At 51.3% G+C, this 22,319-nt stretch overlaps 2 protein-coding genes across 13 annotated transcripts in view; one reads left to right on the top strand and one right to left on the bottom strand.

Moving 5' to 3' along the window:
- Positions 1–10,075, bottom strand: part of LOC123799449 (uncharacterized) — an 80,710-nt gene extending 70,635 nt beyond the window's left edge. For 2 of the 9 annotated variants that reach the window (XR_015721553.1, XM_087855393.1), the window contains exon 1: positions 9,580–9,836. The gene's annotated coding sequence lies outside the window, so the exon portion shown is untranslated. Of the gene's footprint in view, positions 1–9,579; positions 9,844–10,005 lie in introns of those variants that run through there. The other 7 variants (XR_015721555.1, XR_015721556.1, XR_015721554.1 and 4 more) reach the window with 7 other exon arrangements.
- Positions 10,076–10,280: 205 nt separating this feature from the next.
- The window catches only part of WT1 (WT1 transcription factor), a 57,797-nt gene continuing 45,758 nt past the window's right edge, over positions 10,281–22,319 (top strand). For all 4 annotated transcript variants that reach the window (XM_087855389.1, XM_045808555.2, XM_087855388.1 and 1 more), the window contains exons 1-3: positions 10,281–10,725; positions 16,270–16,392; positions 16,869–16,971. In XM_087855389.1, the coding sequence (XP_087711515.1) occupies positions 10,281–10,725; positions 16,270–16,392; positions 16,869–16,971 (671 nt within the window). The remainder of the gene's footprint in view (positions 10,726–16,269; positions 16,393–16,868; positions 16,972–22,319) is intronic.

Here is a 22,319-nt window from a genome sequence, read left to right as displayed (position 1 = left end):
GCTCTCCCCAAATCAGATCACAGATTCTGGAGAACAAGGGTCAGGTCCCTAACAGTGTTTTGGTTCATATTCAAAGTTATTTGATGATTAATAAATAAAAAATATTTTTAAAAATTATCAGTTGGCAGTTTTTGAAAATTAACACATTAGGTTAATTTGAATCAGGTCAGACTCCCAGAAAACTATAAAACGGGATTATGCTGCCTTTCCTTTTAGAAAAAGTTTAGGTTTTTTTTCTTCTTTTTTTAGAAAACACCATTGGGTTGAAATGAGAAGCCACCTGTCAGAGAATATCACTGTATCTTTTGAAACTTTATTGTTGAAGTCCCTAACCATTGTCTGATGATCCTTAGAGGAAGGCCAGTGAGATAAGTTTCTGTTAGAGTTTAGTACTAGGAATGTTTGTCTCTTCTGAAAAAACTGAGTTTCTTCTCTCTATTGCATAACAAGAGATATGTAACTAGTTTTATTTTCCCTTTTTGACTTGGCTGTCAGGAAGCTCAGAACTAAGTTTTATGTTCAATTACAGTAATTATCCTCATCCTTTGATCTCTCCCTTTTTTTAAAAAAAGATATTATTTATTTATTTGAGGGAAAGAGATCCAGCGGGGGTGGGGGTAGGTAGGGACAGAGGGAGAGGGAGAAGCAGACTCCCTGCTGAGCAGGGAGCCTGACAGGGGCTCAATCCCAGGACCTTGAGAAGATGACTTGAGCTCAAGGCAGACACTTAACTGACTGAGCCACCCAGGCACCCCTTCATCTTTGATTTCTAATATTAATCCAATCTTTTCTTCTTCTCACTAGCCACAGTTAACTCTTGTCTTTCACCTTTGTTCTAATGGCTTTCTCGAATCTATTTTTTTTATAAAATAAAATTCAAAGCAAGTGGGGGCGCCTGGGTGGCTCAGTCGTTAAGCGTCTGCCTTCGACTCAGGGTGTGATCCCGGCGTTATGGGATCGAGCCCCACATCAGGCTCCTCCGCTGGGAGCCTGCTTCTTCCTCTCCCACTCCCCCTGCTTGTGTTCCCTCTCTTGCTGGCTGTCTCTCTCTCTGTCAAGTAAATAAATAAAATCTTTAAAAAAAAAATTTAAAGCAAGTGAAGTCCTTATCATTTACTATCAATACCAAAACACGTTGGGAAGTAAAAGGAGAGCAATTAATAATTAAGCAGGGACAGCAGCTTAAACTTCGACTGTTCTGGGCAAGATAAAAATGTGGTGTCACTCTAGAAATAAATAATAAATATAACAGATAACAACAGTTATTCCATTCTCAGGTTGGGGCTAATTAAAGATAAACATGTGCCCTAAATAGAGAATCAAAGTTATGTGCTTCTTATTTATTGTCTGTCACATCCGTTGATTAGAGTTTGATATTTATTACCTCTTGGGAAATTTTGTAATTAGCCTCTGTATCAGTAGAGAAAAAAATCTGGGGCTTTTAAAAATGTTATTTAATTTCTACTAAAGGGGAGAGGGAGATCCTTTAGATCTGGAACAGTGATCACAATAGAAGTTTCATTTGTTTGTGATTTATGGAGACTTGGGATAAAGGCACTATTGACCAGTATCAGATTTCTAATGACTCTATCTTGTTTTTCCTGAGCAACTTCTCATAAACTTTTGTAATATCTTGAGCGGCCAGCTGATACTATGTTCAAGCCTGTTTACAGAGCTATTAATAAATGCTATGTGGCAACTCCAGGAAGAGAGTCAAAGTGTTTTTTTCTCTCCATTGGCTGAAAAGTTTTCTGCTTATTTTGAAAAATAAGAGATTACCGAAGTCCTTAATACATGCTGGATATTCTGCAAAGAAACTCAGTGAAAATAAATGGGATTCTAACTTATAACCTAATGGACTCATAGTCAAAAAGGAAAGTCATTGTCAATGCCTTGATTGCCAAGTCTTTCCTATATGAGGGAGCGAGATTTTGATGTGGCACAGGTGAATTTATTGATTGATTGATTGATTGATTATTTACTTATTGGCACAGAAAATTTAGAAGATGGGAATTTGTTTCTGTGTGTGCTGAAATCACGCTGTAATTCAAGTTCGTGGTGGGTGATCAGTTTTCCAAAGTAAATTAATATTTTCTGATTAGACAAATTGAAAACTTAATAGCTACCATTTATTGATTTCTGACTACATGCCAGGCACCATGTAGGCACGTTACATGTGTTGTGTTAATCTGTTCTCAAAACAACTCTGTGAGATGAAGGTATCAGCTCCCATTTTTACAGTTATGAACCTTAAGGCTCAGAGAAAATAAGGAAGTCACACAAAGTCATACAGAGAATAAGGAGCAGAGGAGGATTTAAACCCCAGACGTCTGATCCCTAAGCCCTGCTCTTTATACTATTTCATTCTGCCAGAGTAAAAAAAAAAAAAAAAAAAGTATCAGTGAGAAAAGGTAAAGCTCCGGGAGCATGACCAGAGAAGGGTAACAACAAAAGTAGCAGCCACACTGAGGTAGCAAGTCCTCTATGCCAGACGGTGTTCAGAAAGGTTACACACACATCTCATGTCATCCTCACAACAGCCCCATGAGAAAGGTACTATGCCCACTTTACAAACGAAGAAACATGCAGGAGAAAATGATGTACCCCGACACTCCCTGCAGCATTTCTTTCCCTGGTTAGTTCCCGTGCTACAGATGGTCCTGATGGCTCTCTGCAAGCATTGCCTAGCATTTTGCAGTTTTCAAATCACTGTTTGCTCTATTTCATCCTTATTATCATTTTTGTTTTACAGATAAGGGTATTGAAAAATCAAGAGCTTAAGTTATTTCCCCAAGGCCACGGTCATTGCCAGAAACAGGATTTGAGCCCAAGTGTTTTTATACCTAGCCCAGGATTCTTTATTCTAGACTAGGTTACATATCTGAAATGTGGCTATAAGGAACAATGCAATCCTAAACCTTTCGAGCTGACATTAACCTATAGCCTTCTGTACTGAAAGGGAAGAATCTAAGCTTGATTTTCCAGCAAAAGCCACGTATTTCCTGGTTCAGGACTGGGTATAGGACAGAATGATTTCAATTCACCTTAAGGCAGCAACAAACTCTGGTTAAGGTTAGAGTTGTTGGCAAAGGGCTTCTCTTCCTGCCCTTCTCCCTGATCCAACAACAGTGAAGATTTTCTTAATTCACACCAATATCGATATTAAGTCTATAACTTATCAATTAATTAGAAGCAAAGAATAACATAATCTATATGAATATAGATAATAGTCACCGTTTATTGAGTGCTCCCTTTGGGCTAAAAAATGGTACATGCTTTTCCTCACCTAGTTCTCTCAACTTCAATAAGTGCTGCTATTTTTATCAAGAGGAGAAGATGGAGTGTTTCGGAGGTTAAGTAACTTTCACATCACTCAGCTGGTGGTGGTGATTTTATTTTATTTTTTAAAGATTTTATTTATTTATTGGTCAGAGAGAGAAAGCACGGGGGGGGGGAATTGCAGGCAGAGGGAGAAGCAGGCTCCCCGCTGAGCAAGGGGAGATGATCCCAGGATCCTGGGATCATGACCTGAGCTGAAGGCAGACAGCTTAACTGACTGAGCCACCCAGGTGCCCCTGGTGGTGGCAATTTTAATGCAGCCCTATCTAAACAGCTATCCTCCTGATTCCATAAAGTCCAGCTCCCTTGTAAGCAGAGATCTGTCCAGATCAAGCGTTCCAAATCCTTCACGCCCTTCCTGCCACAAAACAGTAAGGTGGGATACTTACAAACACATTAAGACAGGGCAGTGCACGTATGTTTTCTCCCATCCCTGTCTTACCTTTACTCCTCTAGTCTACTAAATCTCGTTGCTTCTTTGCAGCATTTACCCCTAGCTGAAAGTGTCTGCCTTGTTTGCTTGCAATTTGTCTGTCATTCCTACTGGAACGTAAGCTCCGTGAGAGCAGGGTGAGCCTGTCCTCCTACTGCAAGGTTTCCAGTCCCTGCCACAATGCCTGGCACAAAGGAAGTGCCAATAAATAGTTGCCCCAATGGGGAATGAACTGATGAAACCCAAAAGCTGACAATGCCCCTGATGAAGAAAAGGGGGACTATTCCCTTTCTCTGGTAAACTCCTTGATTAAAGAGAAAGAGAGAAAAGGGGGGGGAAAGGCTTTGGAACAATCATTTCTAAAAGGCAAAGAATGCCTTGGTTTGCCAAGTTTACAGAGAGCTGTGATTATGAGTTTTGTGAGCCGTTGCTCCTTAAACATTTCGTCTGATTTTTTTGTCTTGGTAAACCTCTGCTAGGAATTCTGGCAACTCCCCTTCCCCACTCCCCCACCCCTCTTCTCCCTGTTCACCTCTAGTGAATTCACATCCTTCTGCCGACCAGCTGCATATCCGGGTTCGCAGACGAAGGCCCAGGTGGCTCTTCGCTAATGGCTCATCCGTTATCTGTACGAAGAGCCAGTGCCTTTTCTGAGTAGATTTTTTTTTTTTTTTGAAGCTAAATTGACCTTTGGTAGGGGGGGAAAAGCATTCTACAGAAAGCAATGTTTTGCTCTCTATTCATTTCTTTCCTTATTTCTTCACTTCTCATCAAATATATCCTGCATACCTTTCTTCAAAAAAAATTGTCTACTAAATATTCCTAATACAAACTGCTGAGATTTTTCTTCTGCCATGCTTTTTGAGCCACCAAATCGCTAAAGAATATACCCTTCCTGCCCTGCCATCGCCCCCATATTCCTAACTCAACATTTGGATATTTTTACAACCTATATTTGGTTTGAAAGATAATACTGATACCTTGTTTTATATGAACATTTATACACCAGGACCCTTGCGAGGCACTGACTTCATTGGGATACTTTATGGCTTAATACATCTGAATGATTTATATCTCGTTTTGTCTAAGCATTTATGCTAATAAATTTAACAGATTTCCCCAGTACTGCCTGGTCCTTCGTTTTCTTCAGAGGGTCAAAGTGAGAGGAAAATAAAGCAGTGTGTTACTAAAGAAAGAAGGAAGAAATTGGCCTAACCGATTTAGAACACAAATAAAATTACAACACAAATAAAATCTCTGATTACAGTTAAGCTGGAGCAACAGTCAAAAAGAAGTTCCTAGATCGGGATAGATTTCTGTAATTAAGCTGTTTCTCAAAGGCATAATCGCAAAATGACAGAATATTTAGCAAGCTAATTTACTAAGGAATATTTTGGTCCCATATAATTAAATCCAATGCTTAAGGAAAAAACACTGAGAAAAAACTGACAACTATTAAACTGAGTGCAGTCGGGAGAGGGAAAGGGATAAGATAAAATCCAGTCTATAAAATATATTCCATTATCTTTTATAGGTTAAAAAAACACAAAAGAATACTTGGAAAGACTCTTCTAAGATGGAAAGATTTTAAGATTGTGTGGGGATTTTTTTTTTTTTTTACAGGTGCAGAATGTAAGTTGGTTTCTCTCTCTCTCTCTCTCTCTCTCTCTCTTTCTTTTTCCCATTTTCCCCCTGTTGTTTGCAAAGTTGAATCTGGGGTCAGGAGTTCTAACTGTAACCTCAGACTGGGATTCCAGATGGTGCGCTTAGGACTGGGAGCAACTCTCAGTTCATCAATTTCATGGGCCTACGTATCTGCTCTGGCCACGGCCCGGCCTCCATCCCCACTGTGGCATTAATGCAGAACAAATTGAGACATATCCTCTATATAATTAGTTCCAGAATTTAAAAAGATTTACGGCATAATAATAGAGGCAGCGCTGCGGAATCCTTTCAACGGGGACTCTCTGGGAGCTTGGGGACCATCTCGCGGTGGTATCAGAACAGACGGGTAACTCTGGCGGTTCCAGGCACTGCAAGCTGGGGGAGAGGGGAAATTTTTGCACCGCCCAGGCGGCGGTGTTCCGCGGTCCTGAACCCCCAAACTGGGTCAGAGAACGGAGCTTGTACTGTAGACGATAGGTTGTTCAAAAAGATAGAGTTCTTTTTCAAATGAGCAGAGGAAGCCAGGGTGGGGGACAAAAGGGAGGCACACTCTAACAAAAGTCCCTCCCTTACTTTTTTTTTTTTTTAATTTAAAGAAATGAAGCTGGGGTTTCTACTGCCAGCGGAGCTGGAAACCGGCCTAAGCGCCTGCCCAGAGGCTGAGGGTGAGCAGATACCTAAGAGCTGAAGTGGGCAGGCAGGGGAGGACCAGGGCTGCTGGTCCTGCGTGTGGAGCTCCGGGCTCTAGCCCCTGAGCGAAGTGCTAATCGAGCGCCAGTTCCTCCTGGGCGGCTGGCGGTGGAGCCACTCCTCATCTGCGTCCGCGGCCCCAGCCCTTGACAGATCGCAGCGCTTCGGGAGTGTTTATTCAGTTGTCGGCGGCCGGGGGTGACGCCCGGAGCGCAGCCTGGGAGTACGCGCTGCTCCCTGGGGCCGCGGCTGCAGGGCCGAGCTCATCTTTTGGTCAGATGCAGTTGACAGCGCCGGGGTCAAAGGGGGGGGGGGGGCGCGGGGTAGAAGTCCTCAGTACCCTCTACCACTCAGCGGCGATTTTTTGATCTCGCAGTAATTAAGCACCTTCCAGGCCAGGATGCGTTTTACCAATGTATCAGAGCCACATGGGTTTTCAGTGTCCCTCTCTCCCTCCTTTCTTTACACCCCATTCCATTAGTTCTACAGAGGCAGAAGGGTAGTGGGAGTAAAGCCCCGCGCTAGACTTTGAGAAACCTGGGTTTCAGCTCGCCTTTGCCAGTATTTTGCTATGTATCCTTAATAATAGTGACAACAATTGTAACGTTTATTGATTGCGTAAACCAACACTATCCTCCAGTCTAATCCCCACAACCCCATAAAGTGGACGCTAGCATTCCATTATCCCGTCTGATCAATAAGGAAACGGAGGCTCAGAGAGGCTATGGAAGTCTTCTAGGGTTGCACAGCTGTTACCTGGTTGACCTGAGATTCCGTTCTCTGACCACCAAAGCCTCTTAACCACTGCGCTCTACAACTGCCTTTCCTCCCTCTGCCTGCGCCTCAGTTTCCTTCTCTGTAGACGGGGAGCTGAATTTCCACCTCTGCCAAACGGTGGTTCAGACCAGATCTTCTGTGCCACAAGTCTCAGCGCTGACGGGAGTGGGAAGGTGGATGAGAGAAGGGAGCGGCCAGGTCTCCGCCGCCCTCATTTCCTTGTGCCTCGAACTACGGAGGGGCAGGAGGGCGCCCACCTGCCGAGGCGGGCAGAGGTCCTCCCGGCCAGGTTCTTGTCCCTCGGCCTCGCAGGCTCAGGGCGCCGAGGCCAGCGTAGCGGACGCGTCTGCCTGGGTAACCGCCGAGCTCCCGCAGAGAGCGTTACCCAAGGAAAGAAGTGGGACCGCAGTGCGCGGGTTTCCCCGCGTTGAGCCCGGCGCTGCTGGGCTTCCGGGGATGGGGATGGGTGGTGACATTCGCGGATCTCCTCTCGGCTGAGGCCCTCCGACTTCGAGCGGCTACCGACGCGCAGCACTTGCCGGCCCGCGGGTTGCACGGAACTCCTCCCACCGTTTTGGACTACGAAATTGGAAGCGAGCAGGCACCCCAGGTTTGAAGCGGGTATCGTACTACTGCTCTTCCCTCCCTCTAGGATTCTCAGGCAACAAATGGCGAGGGGAGAGGAGTCCTAAATTTTCTCGGCCCCCCTTTCCTCTCACTCCACCCCACCCCGCCCCTGAACAAAAACTTTTTTTTTTTTAACGAAAAGGAGCAAAGTGAAGCACCTCTGCCCTATCCAGAATTCAAAACCACAAAAGCTCACGTTCAAGCCATCTCTCCCCAAACACCCCCCCCCAAAACTTTGCAAAGGAGGATAAAAGAGAAACAATCTCGACCTTTCCGTTGGCAAATAAAAATCCCTGACTTTTCATAAACAGCTCTCCTTCCCTCGTGGGTCATGAGTGAATCCTAGTTAAGAAAAACTACTTCGACGTCGAAATAAAAGTGGTGGGTATGAGGAAGGGGTCTGCGGCGTTCTAGGGACAACTTGGCCTGAGAAGTTTCCACTCCGGGGCCTCTCGGCACCAACAGGACCAAACGCGCATGCCCTCTGCCCAGCTCTCCAGCCCAGCTGCAGGTTTCCAGACTGCACTCGTGGGAGCGTAGTGGGCAGCCCACGGAGCGTCGGGGGAGAAGGAGCTGGCCTTCAGAACCTTTTCATTTCTTTAAAAAAAGAAAAGATAAAGCTTCTGAGTGGAGACAAGCACAGTCAAGCACCAAAGTAGCGCAAAGAGGGGTGCAGGGCCTCGGAGGTGGCTGGGGGAACACGCGGGTAGCGCGTGTTCCCGACCTTTGCCCTCACGGTCTCCTGCGCCTCTAGGACGAGCGACCCCAAGAGGAGGGAATTTTGTGTGGCGCGTAGGTTCTGAGCCCGCCAACGCCTCGGGTTCGCAGCCGGAACTCAGGTCTACTTCATTTACTCAGGGAAAATTAGCTAAAACCACAGCGCAAGAAAATGAAGAGTTTGTCAGGGCTCTTCAAACGTTCCGTTTCTTTGTAAAGCTGCAACGACCTCGGTTGGCGCTTCGCGAGGGCTTGCCGGAGAGCTGCGGGCCCTTCCGCCGCCAGCCTGGAATAAGAGGCCTGGCGGCAACCGGCCGCTGCCCGCCCGCGCTCCTGGCCGTTCCAGGCTGCGCCGTCGCCGCTGCCCCCTGGCTCTCCTGGGCGTTTCCACGCGCCCCGAAACGCACTCCAACGCGGGTTCCCAGCGCTCCTCCTTGCCTAGGATCCGCATCCCCGTACATCCTAACTACTGTGGAAGAACCAAAAAAAAAAAAAAAACAAAACAAAACTTCAAACACCTGCCCAGAGGCGCGGGGCTCCCAGCGATGCGAACACTGCCCTGGACCGCGGGCCACTGAGGGCTTTCCTTCGTGGTCCTCCTAACTGGTTTGCGTCCCTTTATCAGTCACTGCTTATCCAGAAGGGTATTCTCGACGTGAGCAGAGGCCGAGCTCGGCGGGATTGGCTGCAGGAGCCAGCCTCTCCCCTGGGGGACTTGTACTTCGAATCCTCCCCACCTCTCACCCTCCAAGCTGGGCTCCAGGATTCTCCGGTCGGAATGTGTGCAGGCTCTGGGTTTTTCCCTAAGGGTTTTCTTCCCTCCCAAACTAGCCGCTGTTTTCCCGGCTTCACCGAAGAAGAGTTAAATATCCCTCACTAGAAAAGGAGATTAAGTGCCGACGACACCAATCTTTAGGCAGGCGACAACTGCTGTCCTCTGGGCGCAAACCTCATCAAGTAACCAACTACCAGACGATCGAAATATGCTGTTTATCACAGCTGGTGCACCGCGCCCCGCAGGTCACCTACGTTCACCTTGAGTCTGGCCTCTGGAACCCATAAAGTGTCAACCCCCCCCCCCCATCCCAGTGAACCTGAGATTGCGGCCACCACTCCTGCCCGGAGGCTCAAGAAGCAAGAGTTGGACTTTCGGGCTCAGAGCAAAGGAATTCGCCTCTTTGAAGCCCTGGAAAGTTTTCAGTGCTTTCCTGAAGTTCCCGCCCTCGTGGAGCTCACCTGCCCCTCCCCTGAGCCCGCCCTCTCAGATTAACAACCCCATCCCGCCCCCCCCCCCAACGTACAGGGATGCAGTGGGGACAGTCACTGCTCACCTGGAGAGACTCGCCAGTGCGCAGAGGCGCCCACACTTGCGAAGGCCGAGAAGGGGAGGTGGGGGGAGGGCTGTGTCCCGCAGGCCAGCTGAGAGCGCGTGGCGGGTAGGAGAGGAGGGTGTCTCCGGGAGGTACGCTCCCTCAGGCCCGCCCCCCACCCCCGCGGCTAGGGCGCCCCCACTGAGCCGCGCGCGCTGCCTGACTGGGCTTAGGCTGCGGTGTGAATGGAGCGGCCGAGGCTCCTGGCTCCTCCTCCTCCCCCGCCGCCGGCCCCTCTTATTTGAGCTTTGGGAAGCTGGGGGCAGCCAGGCAGCTGGGGTAAGGAGTTCAAGGCAGCGCCCACACCCGGGGGCTCTCCGCAACCCGACCGTCTGTCCGCTCCCCCCCTTCCCACCCGCCCTCCCACTCATTCACTCACCCACCCACCCAGAGCCGGGACGGCAGCCCGGGAGCCGGGGCCCCGCCGCCTCCTTGCCGCGATCCTGGACTTCCTCCTGCCGCAGGAGCCGGCTTCCACGTGTGCCCCGGAGCCGGCGTCTTCTCACTCGCTCCGCTCCGGGTCTGGGTGCCTTCAGCAGCCCGAGCAGCCGGGGCTCCAGGGCCCAGGCGGCCTCTGGGCCAAGTTAGGTGCGGCCGAGTCCAGCGCCGAGCGTCTGCAAGGCCGAAGGAGCCGCGGGGCGTCCGGGGCTGAGCCGCAGCAAATGGGCTCTGACGTGAGGGACCTGAATGCGCTGCTGCCGGCGGTACCCTCGCTGGGCGGCGGCGGCGGCTGCGCCCTGCCCGTGAGCGGCGCCGCGCAGTGGGCGCCGGTGCTGGATTTTGCACCCCCGGGCGCCTCGGCTTACGGTTCGCTGGGCGGTCCTGCGCCGCCGCCCGCTCCGCCGCCACCCCCGCCGCCGCCGCCGCCTCACTCCTTCATCAAACAGGAGCCGAGCTGGGGCGGCGCGGAGCCGCACGAGGAGCAGTGCCTGAGCGCCTTCACCGTGCATTTCTCCGGCCAGTTCACCGGCACAGCTGGAGCCTGTCGCTACGGTCCCTTCGGTCCTCCTCCGCCTAGCCAGGCGTCCTCCGGCCAGGCCAGGATGTTCCCCAACGCGCCCTACCTGCCCAGCTGCCTCGAGAGCCAGCCCGCTATTCGCAACCAGGGTAAGCGGGCCCGGGGGAGCGCCCCCTACACGCGGGGTGGCGCCGGGGCCGTCGCTGCGCTGTGGCATTCTCCTGTCCTATCCCTTCCCTGACCCCGGCTCTTAACCGGCGCCCCCACCCCCAGGACTGTGAGGGTAGCGGAAGCAGCGGCTAGGGGAGAGGAGGCCCAGGAGAGGGAGTACGTGCCGGCATAGGCCCCTGACATCCTGCAGAGCCGGGAGCCGGACCGGTTCGCCTGAGCCGGGAGGTCATGTGGGGCCCCTCGGACCCCGGGAGATTCCAGGACTGCTAGTCTCCGTGGGAGGGGGAAGCGGTGCAGTGTCTGGCTGTCTCAGGAAGGTGCTCTGTAGCTCAAGTCACCACCAAACTGTTAGAGGGCACTGGACCTTTTTAGCTTTTAGATTGGGGGACCAGCGCCGGGTGAGCAGCCGGTGTTCCTACGCGGCGCCAAACTGTCAGGAGCAGCTCCAGCCTTCACCGCGGTGATGGCGCACATTAGACGTACGATAAGTATCACGGAGCAAAGAACGAGGAAACGAACGGGCTAGCAACTCAATGGTGGCTTTCCTGGAACCATGTCGGTGTTCGCGTCTGCTAGTATGAAAGCGGATGTCTCCTGGGTTCCAGCTCAGGCGGCGTCCGTGAGGGCTCCAGGGCTGGACAAGAACAATTTCTATTCCAAGCTGTGTGGGACCGGGTCCTACGAGAGGCAGTGGAACGAGGCTCAAGCATCGGCCTTCCTTTCAGCGCTCCTTGGTGCCTTCTTGTCGTTAAACTCGGAGCTCAGCTGAGGAAAGATTTCTGCAAGACGTGGGGGTTAGAACGAGAACAGTTTATTTGCCGACTTCAGTCCGTGCACACCGAGGGACACAGCCAGTAGTGTCCTCACCCGGCTCCGGCGCCCGCACACCTACTGCCTTTCTCAGGGACTAGCGCGGATCCAATCCTGCCAGGCCCCTGGAGTTTGTTTTCCAATTTTATTCTAATTGGACTAATGTGCTGTCGAGAATCTAAACCAATTCGGGTTGATTCTATATTTTAGGAAACGCCTTACAAACGCAATGGCGGATGCTTTTGCTGGAGCAAAATTTCGCGCGGGCCTAAGGGACTGGGATGTTTCTGGGATGCGTGGGACGGGAGAAGCAGACGGTGTACCGTTTGCAGGAGGCGCCAGGGCTCCCAAAGTGCAGAACGGCTCAGTGCTTCTGGTCGATGGTCAATACCTCTGAACGAGTATCTTCAGGTGGTCCCTAGCAGAACCCAGCCTGGAGCACCTGGCTCACCAGAAGCCCTGCTGAAATCGAAACCACCCTCCCCTCTTCCTTTAGGGAATGTGAGATCCGTGTTCTGTGGAGGAATCTCAAGCAGCACCCAAGGTCCCTCCATTCTAGGTGTTTCCTAAGTGGAAGTTAGTGTTTCCCACTCAAGGGATGTTGGAACAACTCAGTGTCAATTCAGAGGCTTGTATTCTCTGATAGCGTCACCTCTAAATAGCAGGCTGTTGTCACCTTTTACAAATCCCCAGGTCTCAGTTTCCCCATCTGTAGGAGGAGAGCTGAGATGAGCAACGTGGGGGTTGGGCCCCGCCTGAAGGTCGATGCCACTGGAGCAGAAGCCCAGCTTTCCCTTGGCTTGGGTCTCTAAATTCAGAAGGCAGCAGACCACCCAAAATGGACAGGACCAGACATGGCAAGACTGGCAGGCAGGTGTGTGGTGTGAGTGTATCTGTGTGTGGATATGTGCTCTTTGGATGGGCCTGAGAAGGCATTTGGTCTGTTTCTGAGGCTCAAGATACTACTGTGCTGTTATCATTTCTTTGAGTCCATCTAGGTTCTGTGGAGATTTTTGGAACCTAGGCTCTCTCACTTTGTTTGGGTCTCCCCTTCTGTAGGCAGGTCTGGTGCCTGGGATCCCATCAGTTCAGCATGGGGTTGGTTGCCAAAAAGATACAAGGCTTGGGAGTTGGAGACCAGGACTAGCAGGTGAAGGATTTCTTCTCCCTATCCTGAGGAAAAGCCCAGTGGAGAGCCGGCTCCAGACACGTGCCACAACGTGAAAGGCTGTTCCCGTCTGTGGGTTTAGGTTTTTCTTATATTGAAAATGTAAGTGGGTCATGCTTGCTTGGCTATTGGGACTTACTGGGCAGCTGGGACTTACTGAAGCTGCTCCAGCCTCAGCCCTGGCCTTGGCAACCTTAGGCCTGGAGATTCTAGATTGATTCTCTTGATTTCTAGGGTTCCTGTGGCTTCCCCAAGAATGCAAGTTCTGGCAGGAGGCTTGTGTTGGGGGAAGCAAGGGCATCAGCTCCTTCCCCAGAGTATGGGAATGGCCATCAGCAGACCTGGGCCAAGCTCCAGCAGAGAGGAATCAAGACTCTGAATCCCTGTCCTTAGGCAAAGCAGCCTAACCCTGGCCCACAGGAGAGGACAGTTGGCACTCCCAGGCATCATGCCATCCCCCCTCTTTTCCCATTTCTTAAATAGTATAGATGGTGTCCTAATCTTCTAAACATTAATTCAGCAAGCATTTATTGAGCAACTACTCTGTGCAAAGCACTGGGGATTGAGCATTAAGGGAGTGTGCATCTTTGCATGGAAACTGACATTGGAGGACTCCCTTATTTCTGGATGAGAAAATCTAGGCTCTAAGAGATTAGGTGTGCAAGAGGTCCCTCTGTGGCACAGCTGGGACTCAAACCCAGACCGTACTAGGCTATTTCTACCTCCTTTTCCAGGGATCTTGGCCCCTCTGTTGAGATGGATTTCCTTTGCCCTATTGGATGGGCACTGAACTGTAGTCTGTGTGTAAGGGTTAGATGGTTTGTCAGGACAGAAGTGGGGTGAGGACTTGCATACTCCCAGACTTAATGCAGGATTCAAGGAGGGGGGAAAAAGATTGCTTGTCAGTCAGCCTCTGATTCCCCCAGCCCCAAGGGCGCTCAGAATTCCTAGTGCAGGAGGCGGCCTTGGCATCACCAGGCCACCCTAGGTTCAAGTGTAGAGACCAGCTCTACCCAAGGGCGAACGCCCCCTTTGGGTCATGCTGGAGAGGGTATTTCGTTGGGGGACAGATTTCTTCTTATTCTGCCGCAGTGATGGAGTTATCATTTTCAGCCTTCTAACCCCCCTCCCTGACTGAGCCTGCTGTACACTCTACACCCCAGGTCCTGGGAGGCCAGGCCCGGCCAGGCGGTTCCCGGGTTCCTCCAATGCCGCGCGCGGGGGAGGGAGGCGCAGAGCGTGTCTCGCCTCTCTGCGCGGTCAAGGTTGCACTCCCTTCCCCGGGAGAGACTAACCGTGGGAAAAGCGCTACCTTGGCCGCTTAGAGCCTCTCCCTCGAAGGCCTGTACAAGGAGCCTTTGAGCACGCTGCCCCTTTCTGCCGGCAACTGTTCCTTCCTGGGCCCCCGCCCCCGCGCTCTCCGCGCCTGGCCCAGCACGAGGCCCCAGGACAGCGGGATCTAATCAGTCCCGGGTCCGATAAGCTTCTAATTAAAAGAGCCCTCTGTCCCCTCCGCAGGCGCTTTCACCACGGCCCTTCCCGGGGGTCGTGAGGGAGGGGTTGGAGGCTGGCCCCTGCTCCCCCCCCCCAACGCCCGGTCTGCTTGTCCTGTCTGGGAGGGGCCCTTGGGAGCCTCGCGGGGCACGGAGGCTACGTGGCCGGTTCGGGAGCTGCAGCCCGCAACCCTACAGTTGCGGAGCACGCCTCCAAGGACAGCACGTGCTCCGGGCCACTGCCTACTCCTCTGCTCAGGAATGGAGAAGGGTTCGTCTAGAGACAATTTCTTTGTGGTTTCTATTTCTCCTCTCTATTTAAAAAATATCTTTTCAAAATTCGGCCTTCTCTCTGCAAAATTGGGTACTGAGAGCCAAATTTCGTTTGTAAGCTGACAGGTAGGCCTCAAAGAGGGCCATGCCTTGGCTCCCAAAAGGAAGCCCGAGCTGCTCACCCACGCCTAACAGCTCACGGGGCGGGGGTTATCTTTGCCTACTTAGCAGGCGAAAGATGTAGGACTCTGGGATCATGCAAGTTGTAAAAGCTGGTGGCTTCTTGAATTGTCAACCTGTGGCGCCAAGCTGTGTGTGAGATTTTGCCTGCCTGGTACGATCCGGTAAAATTACGACCTGCCCCGACCCTCTCTCCCACTCCGACGCACCGCACTGCCCGGAGTGGGCAGGAGAAGCGCTGTCTTTGTTTTTGTTGGGGGAGGTTATGTTTCAAAGATGGGGTAACGGTCTCCTTCCTCTGTCCATCCTTTAAGTCTTCACAGACACTCGTTGAAGAGCCTCCTTCATGCCTGGGGCAAGAGTAGGGGTGGAGGGCCGTTTCACCCATCCCACTCCCAAAAATTGAATGGAGTTTGGAATCCAGCACAATGGCTGGGAGGGGGTTGGGAGAATGGGCAGGGGATGGGTCGGCACCGTGGCCCTGCGCGAAGCCTATGTGAAGCTCCGGGAGAATCTCATTCGCCTCTTGGCCTGGACATCAGACCAGAGACTCTGGGGCCTGCGCATAAAAAGAGAGATACCACCATTCCGCTCAGAGCCCCGGGACCGACCTTTATTGTAGCTGGAGAATGCTTTTTCCCCAGAGGTGGCGACAGTTTTCCAGAAGCTGGTGGGGTATATGTTTAAAGCAATTTAATAACAATAATCACATAAGACGACCACGTTTTTCGACCAAGACACCACATTCTGTTACTCAGCCTTCGCAGAGTTGGGGAAGAACACCGTGGGTAGGGAAACTGGCAGGGGACCCGTGCACTGCCAGGGAGAGGAAGGGACCTACAGTGTCAGGTACACTCTAGAACAGGCACGCTTCCCCGCCTGGGGCACGAGGAACGTGCCCCCCCCCCAATGCTGGTCAGAGTAAGGACGCACTGGATGCAAGTTGGGTCCGAGAGGGTAAGGCGGAGGGTACAGGGCGGATGCCAGCCGGCCCAACTGAAGGGGCCTCTTCTGTTAACCCTCACCAGCTTTCCCGAGGGCCTTGGGTGTCGTGGTGTCGGATCGCGCAGCCTCAGATAACATTACTCAGTAATTACTCTACCCATAAGACCCATGCCATTTAACTGGCTCCGAGTAATTAATGAAAGTTGGTGCGCGGTCCCCTGATTTACGGCTCCGAGTCAGCGCGGGGTCAGCTGAACAGATTCATTTCGCTCGCCCGCGCTGCCCCTGAGCAAGAGCCACGGTGTTTGTTTTTGGAGGTGAAGAACTTTCTCTGGCGAGTGGTTGGCGGTTTTCATACTTCACTTGCCTGAGGTTCGGTTCAGGAGCGGCAGACAGCGTGGAAGACGAGGGGCGTAAATGAATCGGGAAACGGCGGGAGGTCAGGGTTTTATTGGGAAAGGGCGGCGAGCTGGCCCCGAGGTCACACCTTTGGTCTGGGGCCCGGCTTCCCGCCGAAAGTTCTGGAGGCCGGTGGGGTGGCATAATCCTCCGCTGGGGTTTCGAGTTCAGGGGCTGGGCGCTCCTCGACCCGGTTCTGGCTTAGTGGACCCGGCTCCCCGCTGACGCTGTGCTTCTCTCCGCCGCGCTCGCAGGATACAGCACAGTCACCTTCGACGGGACTCCCAGCTACGGTCACACGCCCTCGCACCACGCGGCGCAGTTTCCCAACCACTCTTTCAAGCACGAGGACCCCATGGGCCAGCAGGGCTCTCTGGGTAAGCAGGCGGGAACGATGTGGGGTCCTTCTCCCCTCCTTTCGTGCCACCCCCGTCCCCGGAATTTCCAACCCACAGCACATGGTGAGAGAAGGGACTTTTAGAAATAATCAGCCCAATCTCACTCAATTTAAAAGAAAAGATTGAGCTTTGCCCGCACTCCCAGTATGTTAGTATGACAGCTCTACCCAAGCAAGCCTACGAATGTCCCGAAGGTCTTTTCCGTGTACTAGGAAGTGACTGCTAAGGGAATGTGAAGTGAGAAGCACATTAGCTCCTTACGGTCTGGACGCCCTCTCTTGGCACGCCCCGGCGTCCAGGCCAGTTGCTCCCAGCTTAGCCTCGGAGCCTGGCTGGGGATACTCTCTCTCCCAGATTCTGCCCGCGTCCTCGCACCCCCGCACCCCCACTCCCACCCCCACTCCCACCCTGAGCCCTTGGGGCGCGCTCACTCTGCTCTCCTCGGCTCTCCGCAGGCGAGCAGCAGTACTCAGTGCCGCCCCCAGTCTATGGCTGCCACACCCCTACCGACAGCTGCACAGGCAGCCAGGCCCTGCTGCTGAGGACGCCCTACAGCAGGTAGGAAGGCGCTCGGCAGCGTGTCTGGGTCCCCGGGACCCCGGAGGGGGCCGCGAACCCGCGGGAGCGCGAACGTCCGACGCGGGCAGCTTGGACCGTGGGCATGCAGGGTCCTGGAGGCAAAGGACGCTTTTAGTTACTTAAAGCAAATGTAAGCGGATCTCCTGGCTCTGATTTGAAAGTAGGTTTCCTTGTCTCCCGGCGTTCCTGTTTTGAATATAAACGAGGGCGGTTACTGTTTGAGCTAAAGAGTGGCGTTTCGAGAAGTTATTTTTTTAAGGGCGCTTTAAGGAGCCCTTAGCTTCCTCGGGACCAAAGATTAAACATGGAGTCCACTCCCCCTGCGTTCTTCTTACTTCCCAGTCCCCTCCTCGCCCACTGGCCACAGCGGCCGGCCTTCTCTGGGAGTAACTCGAGGGCGCGTACACTCGGACCACAGCCTGCTCCGTGTGCTGCAGTCTGCCTGCAGCGGCGCTCGGTGGGCGTGGTGCCCAGCGCCAGGCCCCGCGCCTGGACGCGACCCCGAGTGCGGGCCGGACGGTTGTCGGGTCGCAGCAGTGGCCTCCGGGGACACTGCTCCAGCCAGGGCCGGCTCTCCTTCCCGTTCCAGGGAGGCAGAAGACCAGCTTCTTTTCCTTCCAAGCTTTTTTCCTGTCCCTCGTGCGTTCTCCCGGCTCTCGCTCCACCCTCCACCTTCTCTCCCCCAAATTTATTCTTCAACTTTGGGTGAACTTGGCCGGCATCCCGCTTCTCCGATAGGGTTGCCTAGTAACTGGTGCACACACCGGCGCGCGCGGGGCTGGAAGGTGGGGCGGGGGGAGGGAAGTGGCTGCTCTCGGCCTTTGAGGCGGGGGATTGGGCGAGCATTACCTCATATTCCGCCCCTACCCCCCACCCCGGTGCAGCGGGGATCCTGATACCGACAGCCCCCAAACTCATCTCCATCCTCCCCCCTCCGCTCGAGGACCCGGGGCTGACGTCAAGGGAAGGAGGTAGTGAGGTAATGAAGGAAGGAAAAGCGCCTGCCCTGGGAGATTGGGTGGGGGGAATGGCCGCGCCTGGGGGACCTCCAGTCCCACAGGTGGAGGAGGGGAAGGAGTCTTCGCTCCCCAGCCGGGGGCGGCGCATCCCAAAGTCTTAGTGTGCTTATGAAATTGAACCTGGGACTGGTATGATTCTCCTATCGGGGGAAGTAGAGGGTCGAGCCCCTTCCAGTTCTGTATGCCTGAGGCGCGCGGACTTGGGAAGCCTTTCCTTTTGATGGGAAAATCCGGCATATCTAATTGGATCTTGAATTCGAGATCACTATGCTTCCCTTCCCTTCCCTTCCCTTCTCTGCACCTTCCCCTTCCTTTCTCCTTTCTCTCTTTCTTTGAGTGAGAAAGAACAAAGGAATGCATGAAGGTTGCAGAGAGGGAGAGAGAGAGGTAGAATGAGCACACCTCCTCATCCTCCTTTTCTTTCTCACTAGCTAGAATCCAGTTCTGTTCTTTGGCACCTCAGTCCCAGTGTCCTGTCCCAAGCCCACAGCCTTTGTGCTTCCCCTTGGTGGGTTCCATCACTGGAATGGGTGCAGGACCCACAACCATTCTCTGTTGTGAACACTCCCACTCCCACCAGCAAAACTGTGGTGGCAGGGCCATTCCCACCCTTCTTGAGGAACTGTTCCTGCCATTGCCAGAGTGGCATTGCTGTTATTGGAGTAGCCATTGGGGGTGTTGTTGGAATGGTTTCCTATGGGATGACCTTGGCCCACTCCTCCCTCCTTGATTCCTGATTGGAGCCTTAGGTAGAGAGGAAGACCTTGACAGTGGAGTGGGTGCTGTTTAGATGTGCTGGGATACCTCCTTGGGGGTTGGGGTCGGGGAGGCATTGGAGTCTGGTTCAGAAGGGACACAGATACACACATTTCTTACTCTCCTCCCTCCCAAGCCTAGAACCACACTAGGAAGGGGGCATCAGGGCCTGAGCAGCCTAGAAAGAGGAGGTGGGGATAAAGTGATCACCGCCACTGGTTTAACAATTCTGAAACTGAGTCCTTGCGGTGGATTTTGACTGAGGGCTGAATTTGTGGTTGCCATGGAAGTAGGAAAAGTCACTCGCATTGCATTTTATAGGTAAAATTCTCACATTTCTAATCCAGCTTCTGATTGTCCACTATATGAAGCAATTTTGTCAGGTTTATCTTTTGGAAATATTTGCTTATCCCTTTCTTCTTTCTATGTAATTGGAATTTTTTTTTGCTTCTGATTTTTATATTTACATCACAAAGATAGCATTTTCTTCTGTTAAAGAAAATTTCTAAACACTAACATCTAAGAAAGAATTTGTGACTCCTGTAGGAAAAGGTTTGCTCTATTGAAGCTTCTACTGTCTTTGAAGTTCCATTCACCCTAAATTCATTACATTTCTAATTACTCTTCGAAGGTCAGGTACTTCCCCTGCACTAATGATGAATGGACAGGTGTAGGGATGTTTTAAAATTCATTCTATGCATCGACATTACTGCAGTTCTGTCATTTCCTTCTTTCTTACTCCTAAAAAAAGTTTGAAAGGGTACTGAAATGCTTTTATGAATACAATGTTTGAAAAAGCATAGGAAACAAAACTAAACTGTTATCACTTAATGGCTTAACATTTGGGTTTTAGATATTCAGTGGTGCTTCTTTGGTCCCTGGCTCCATTCCCTTCTGTCTAAAATTGGGACCTCCTGGGAAAGGCTTGCTTGTATTTCGTTTGCCATGTTGCACTTGACCCCCTGGGGCAGCCTGCCCAGCCTCTTCCCCGCTGCCCTTCCAAAGCTTCTGTCTCTCCAATCTTGAATTTAGTCCTCCCTCCCACCATGAAATAAAGGTAATGGTACATATATTAATAGTAAATAAGCAGTGCACAATGAGAATTTGCTTTGAGAAAATTCTCAAAATTCTCTTCTTGTTAGGAGAGAACTATCCAGTGACTCTCTCTCCTCTCTCAGGTAACAGATCTGAGGAGTTACAGCTGCACACATTTGTGTGTGGATGTGAACGATAGCGAATAGAAAATGTCCCCAATCAACTTATGGGAAGTGATAGGAGATAGTTTTCCCCATCCTCTCTGCCACCCTCCAATTTGAAGGTGTGTAGCGTTCTGTCTAAAGGTCACGAAGGCTTCTGAAACCAGATTGCAGCCCCTAGGGGACCCAGTGACCATAGCTGCATGAAACATGAGTAAACGATGAGGATTTATTGCATGCTGACTATGTGCTACTGGGCACTGTGCTAAGTGCTTCACTCTGTTCACTCATTTACTTCTTCCAATTACTTCGTGAGATAGGTACTCTAATCTCTACTCTACTGGAGAGGAAACAGGTTCAGAGACTCGAAATACCTTGCTTAAGTCACACAGCAAGTCAGAATCAAGACCAGAACTGGATCCTCAGTCTCTGTGATTTCAAAATCTCGGAGGGATTCCAGGCCACTCAGCTTCCTTCACCTGGAATGTTCCTCTTACACCGTCTGTACCAGTACTGTTGCTCATGAGTACGCAGAGCAAATGCTTATATAGACTTACTTCATCCGGGCACCACTCTAGGTACTTTACAAGTATTGGCTTCTTTAATCCACAAGACTCTTTGAGGCACGCAATAGGTTATCATCCCCATTTCACAGAGGAGGCTCTAGGAGGTGACTTTGCCCAATATGACCCAGTAAGGGACAGAGCTGGTGTTTGATTTCACATAGTGAGGTTTCAGAATCTATCCACTTCACCCGGCCACCTCTCCTGATGAATAAGCCATTTTCTTTCCAAAGGTGGCGTCTGTCCAGGGTCTCCCTAGAGAACGGTCTTTATTTCCCAGTTATGAAAGAAATCCCATTATCCATTAATTTTATCCATAACTTTCAATAGAAGGCCCTTAATGGATTGGGGGCAGCGTTGTTCCTGGTGAGTACTGTCAGAAGCTTTCTCCTGAAGCCCTCCCACCCAAAGCAGCTATCTGTCCTTCAGACTTCAGACTCCTCTAGCTTTGCCTTAACCCCTGGGTGTGAGCTGTTGGGGGTGAAATTCAGTCCAAATACCTGAAGACCCTTCTCCCTATCCATCCAGACCCAGCAGAAGAACTGCTTCTGGGGCACTGTGCTTGTGCTCAGAGGCAAGTTTCCAGGCGAGGTTGGACCTCTTGCTCTCCTGAGGGTAGAGAGTAGTGAGTGCACTCTCACTAAGCACAAATTTGTCCTGAATTCCACCTAGAACAAGCAGCTAGCCGTGCCTTCCCTGCTCACTTCCTTTGAATCTTCTTCCACAAACCCCTCTGCGTTCTCTGCTTGCTGATCTCCTTGGAGCCCCCCATCCCTGACTCTGCCCAGTTTATGGGTTGATCTTCACAGCTACTTTGAAAAGGAGTTCTGTGCCCTGTATTTGAAAAATATTCCCCACACATTTTTTTTTTTAGATATTCTAGTCATTTCTTGCTCTTTTATTAAGTTTGCATATCCTTCTTTAGCAACGGTGCTACCAATTTACATGTGCCTATTTCCTTTTGCCGCTTAGTAGGTAAAACTCTTCCACCTTGGGAAGAAGTAACTGCTGATTCAAATATTCTTTCAAATATTCGGTTGTTGCTGCAGATTGTTTTTCATGTGAGAGAGATTTCCGTAGCAGCCATAGAGTTTCTGGGGAATCCAGGTCGGCGGGAATTGCGTTATCTACCATTGAGCTTGGCCTTCCACATAGACGTGAATCAGAGGGACAGATCATGCCCAGGGAAATAAAATGACAATTGAGAATGCCTCTTTTCACTTGCCTATCTACGTACACTTTACATGGTGTAAAGTTCCACTTAAGACAATACTGGTATTTGTTTCCCACATCAGTAGGCACGAATGAAGGCCGAAAGTCTGAAGTGGTTTCCAGGGGTGGGCAGTGTTATCATAACCAAAGGCTTGAAATGGACTTGTCTCCAGGGAGGGGGAAAAATCTAGTTTCAAATATTCCTGCAACTTTTGTGCTGACCAAGTGTTTATTAATAGAAGTTGAATCCCCAGTGGGTTTTTCTTTGGTTAACTGGTGAGCTTGAGAGAAATAACAATACCAAGAGATTGACTGTAAAATAATTATTCACCATGGCCTGCTGGGCAGAAATTTCCCAACAGGCAGCCTCCATGGCGCCTTGGAAGGAAGAACGCAGGAAAAGGGCTGCGCGGAGGTCTGGCTGCAGCCTCCGTGCCTGAGCCCTGGTTATCAGGTAGGGGGAAACCCGCAGAGGCCTCTGTCGGTGTGGGGTAGAGCTGTTGCAGCAAAAGCTGGCCATCAAGAATTCTGATCACAGAGGCCAGCTATATCTATCTGCATCTTTCCTGGTTGGCATTTTC

This window comes from Ursus americanus, chromosome 24 (genome assembly GCF_024610735.1).
Source record: "Ursus americanus isolate L20-20 chromosome 24, mUrsAme1.1.p, whole genome shotgun sequence".
NCBI classification, from domain to species: Eukaryota; Metazoa; Chordata; class Mammalia; order Carnivora; family Ursidae; genus Ursus; species Ursus americanus.
Note: the sequence above shows the minus strand (reverse complement) of the source record. Positions and strands in the feature narration are given on the sequence as shown.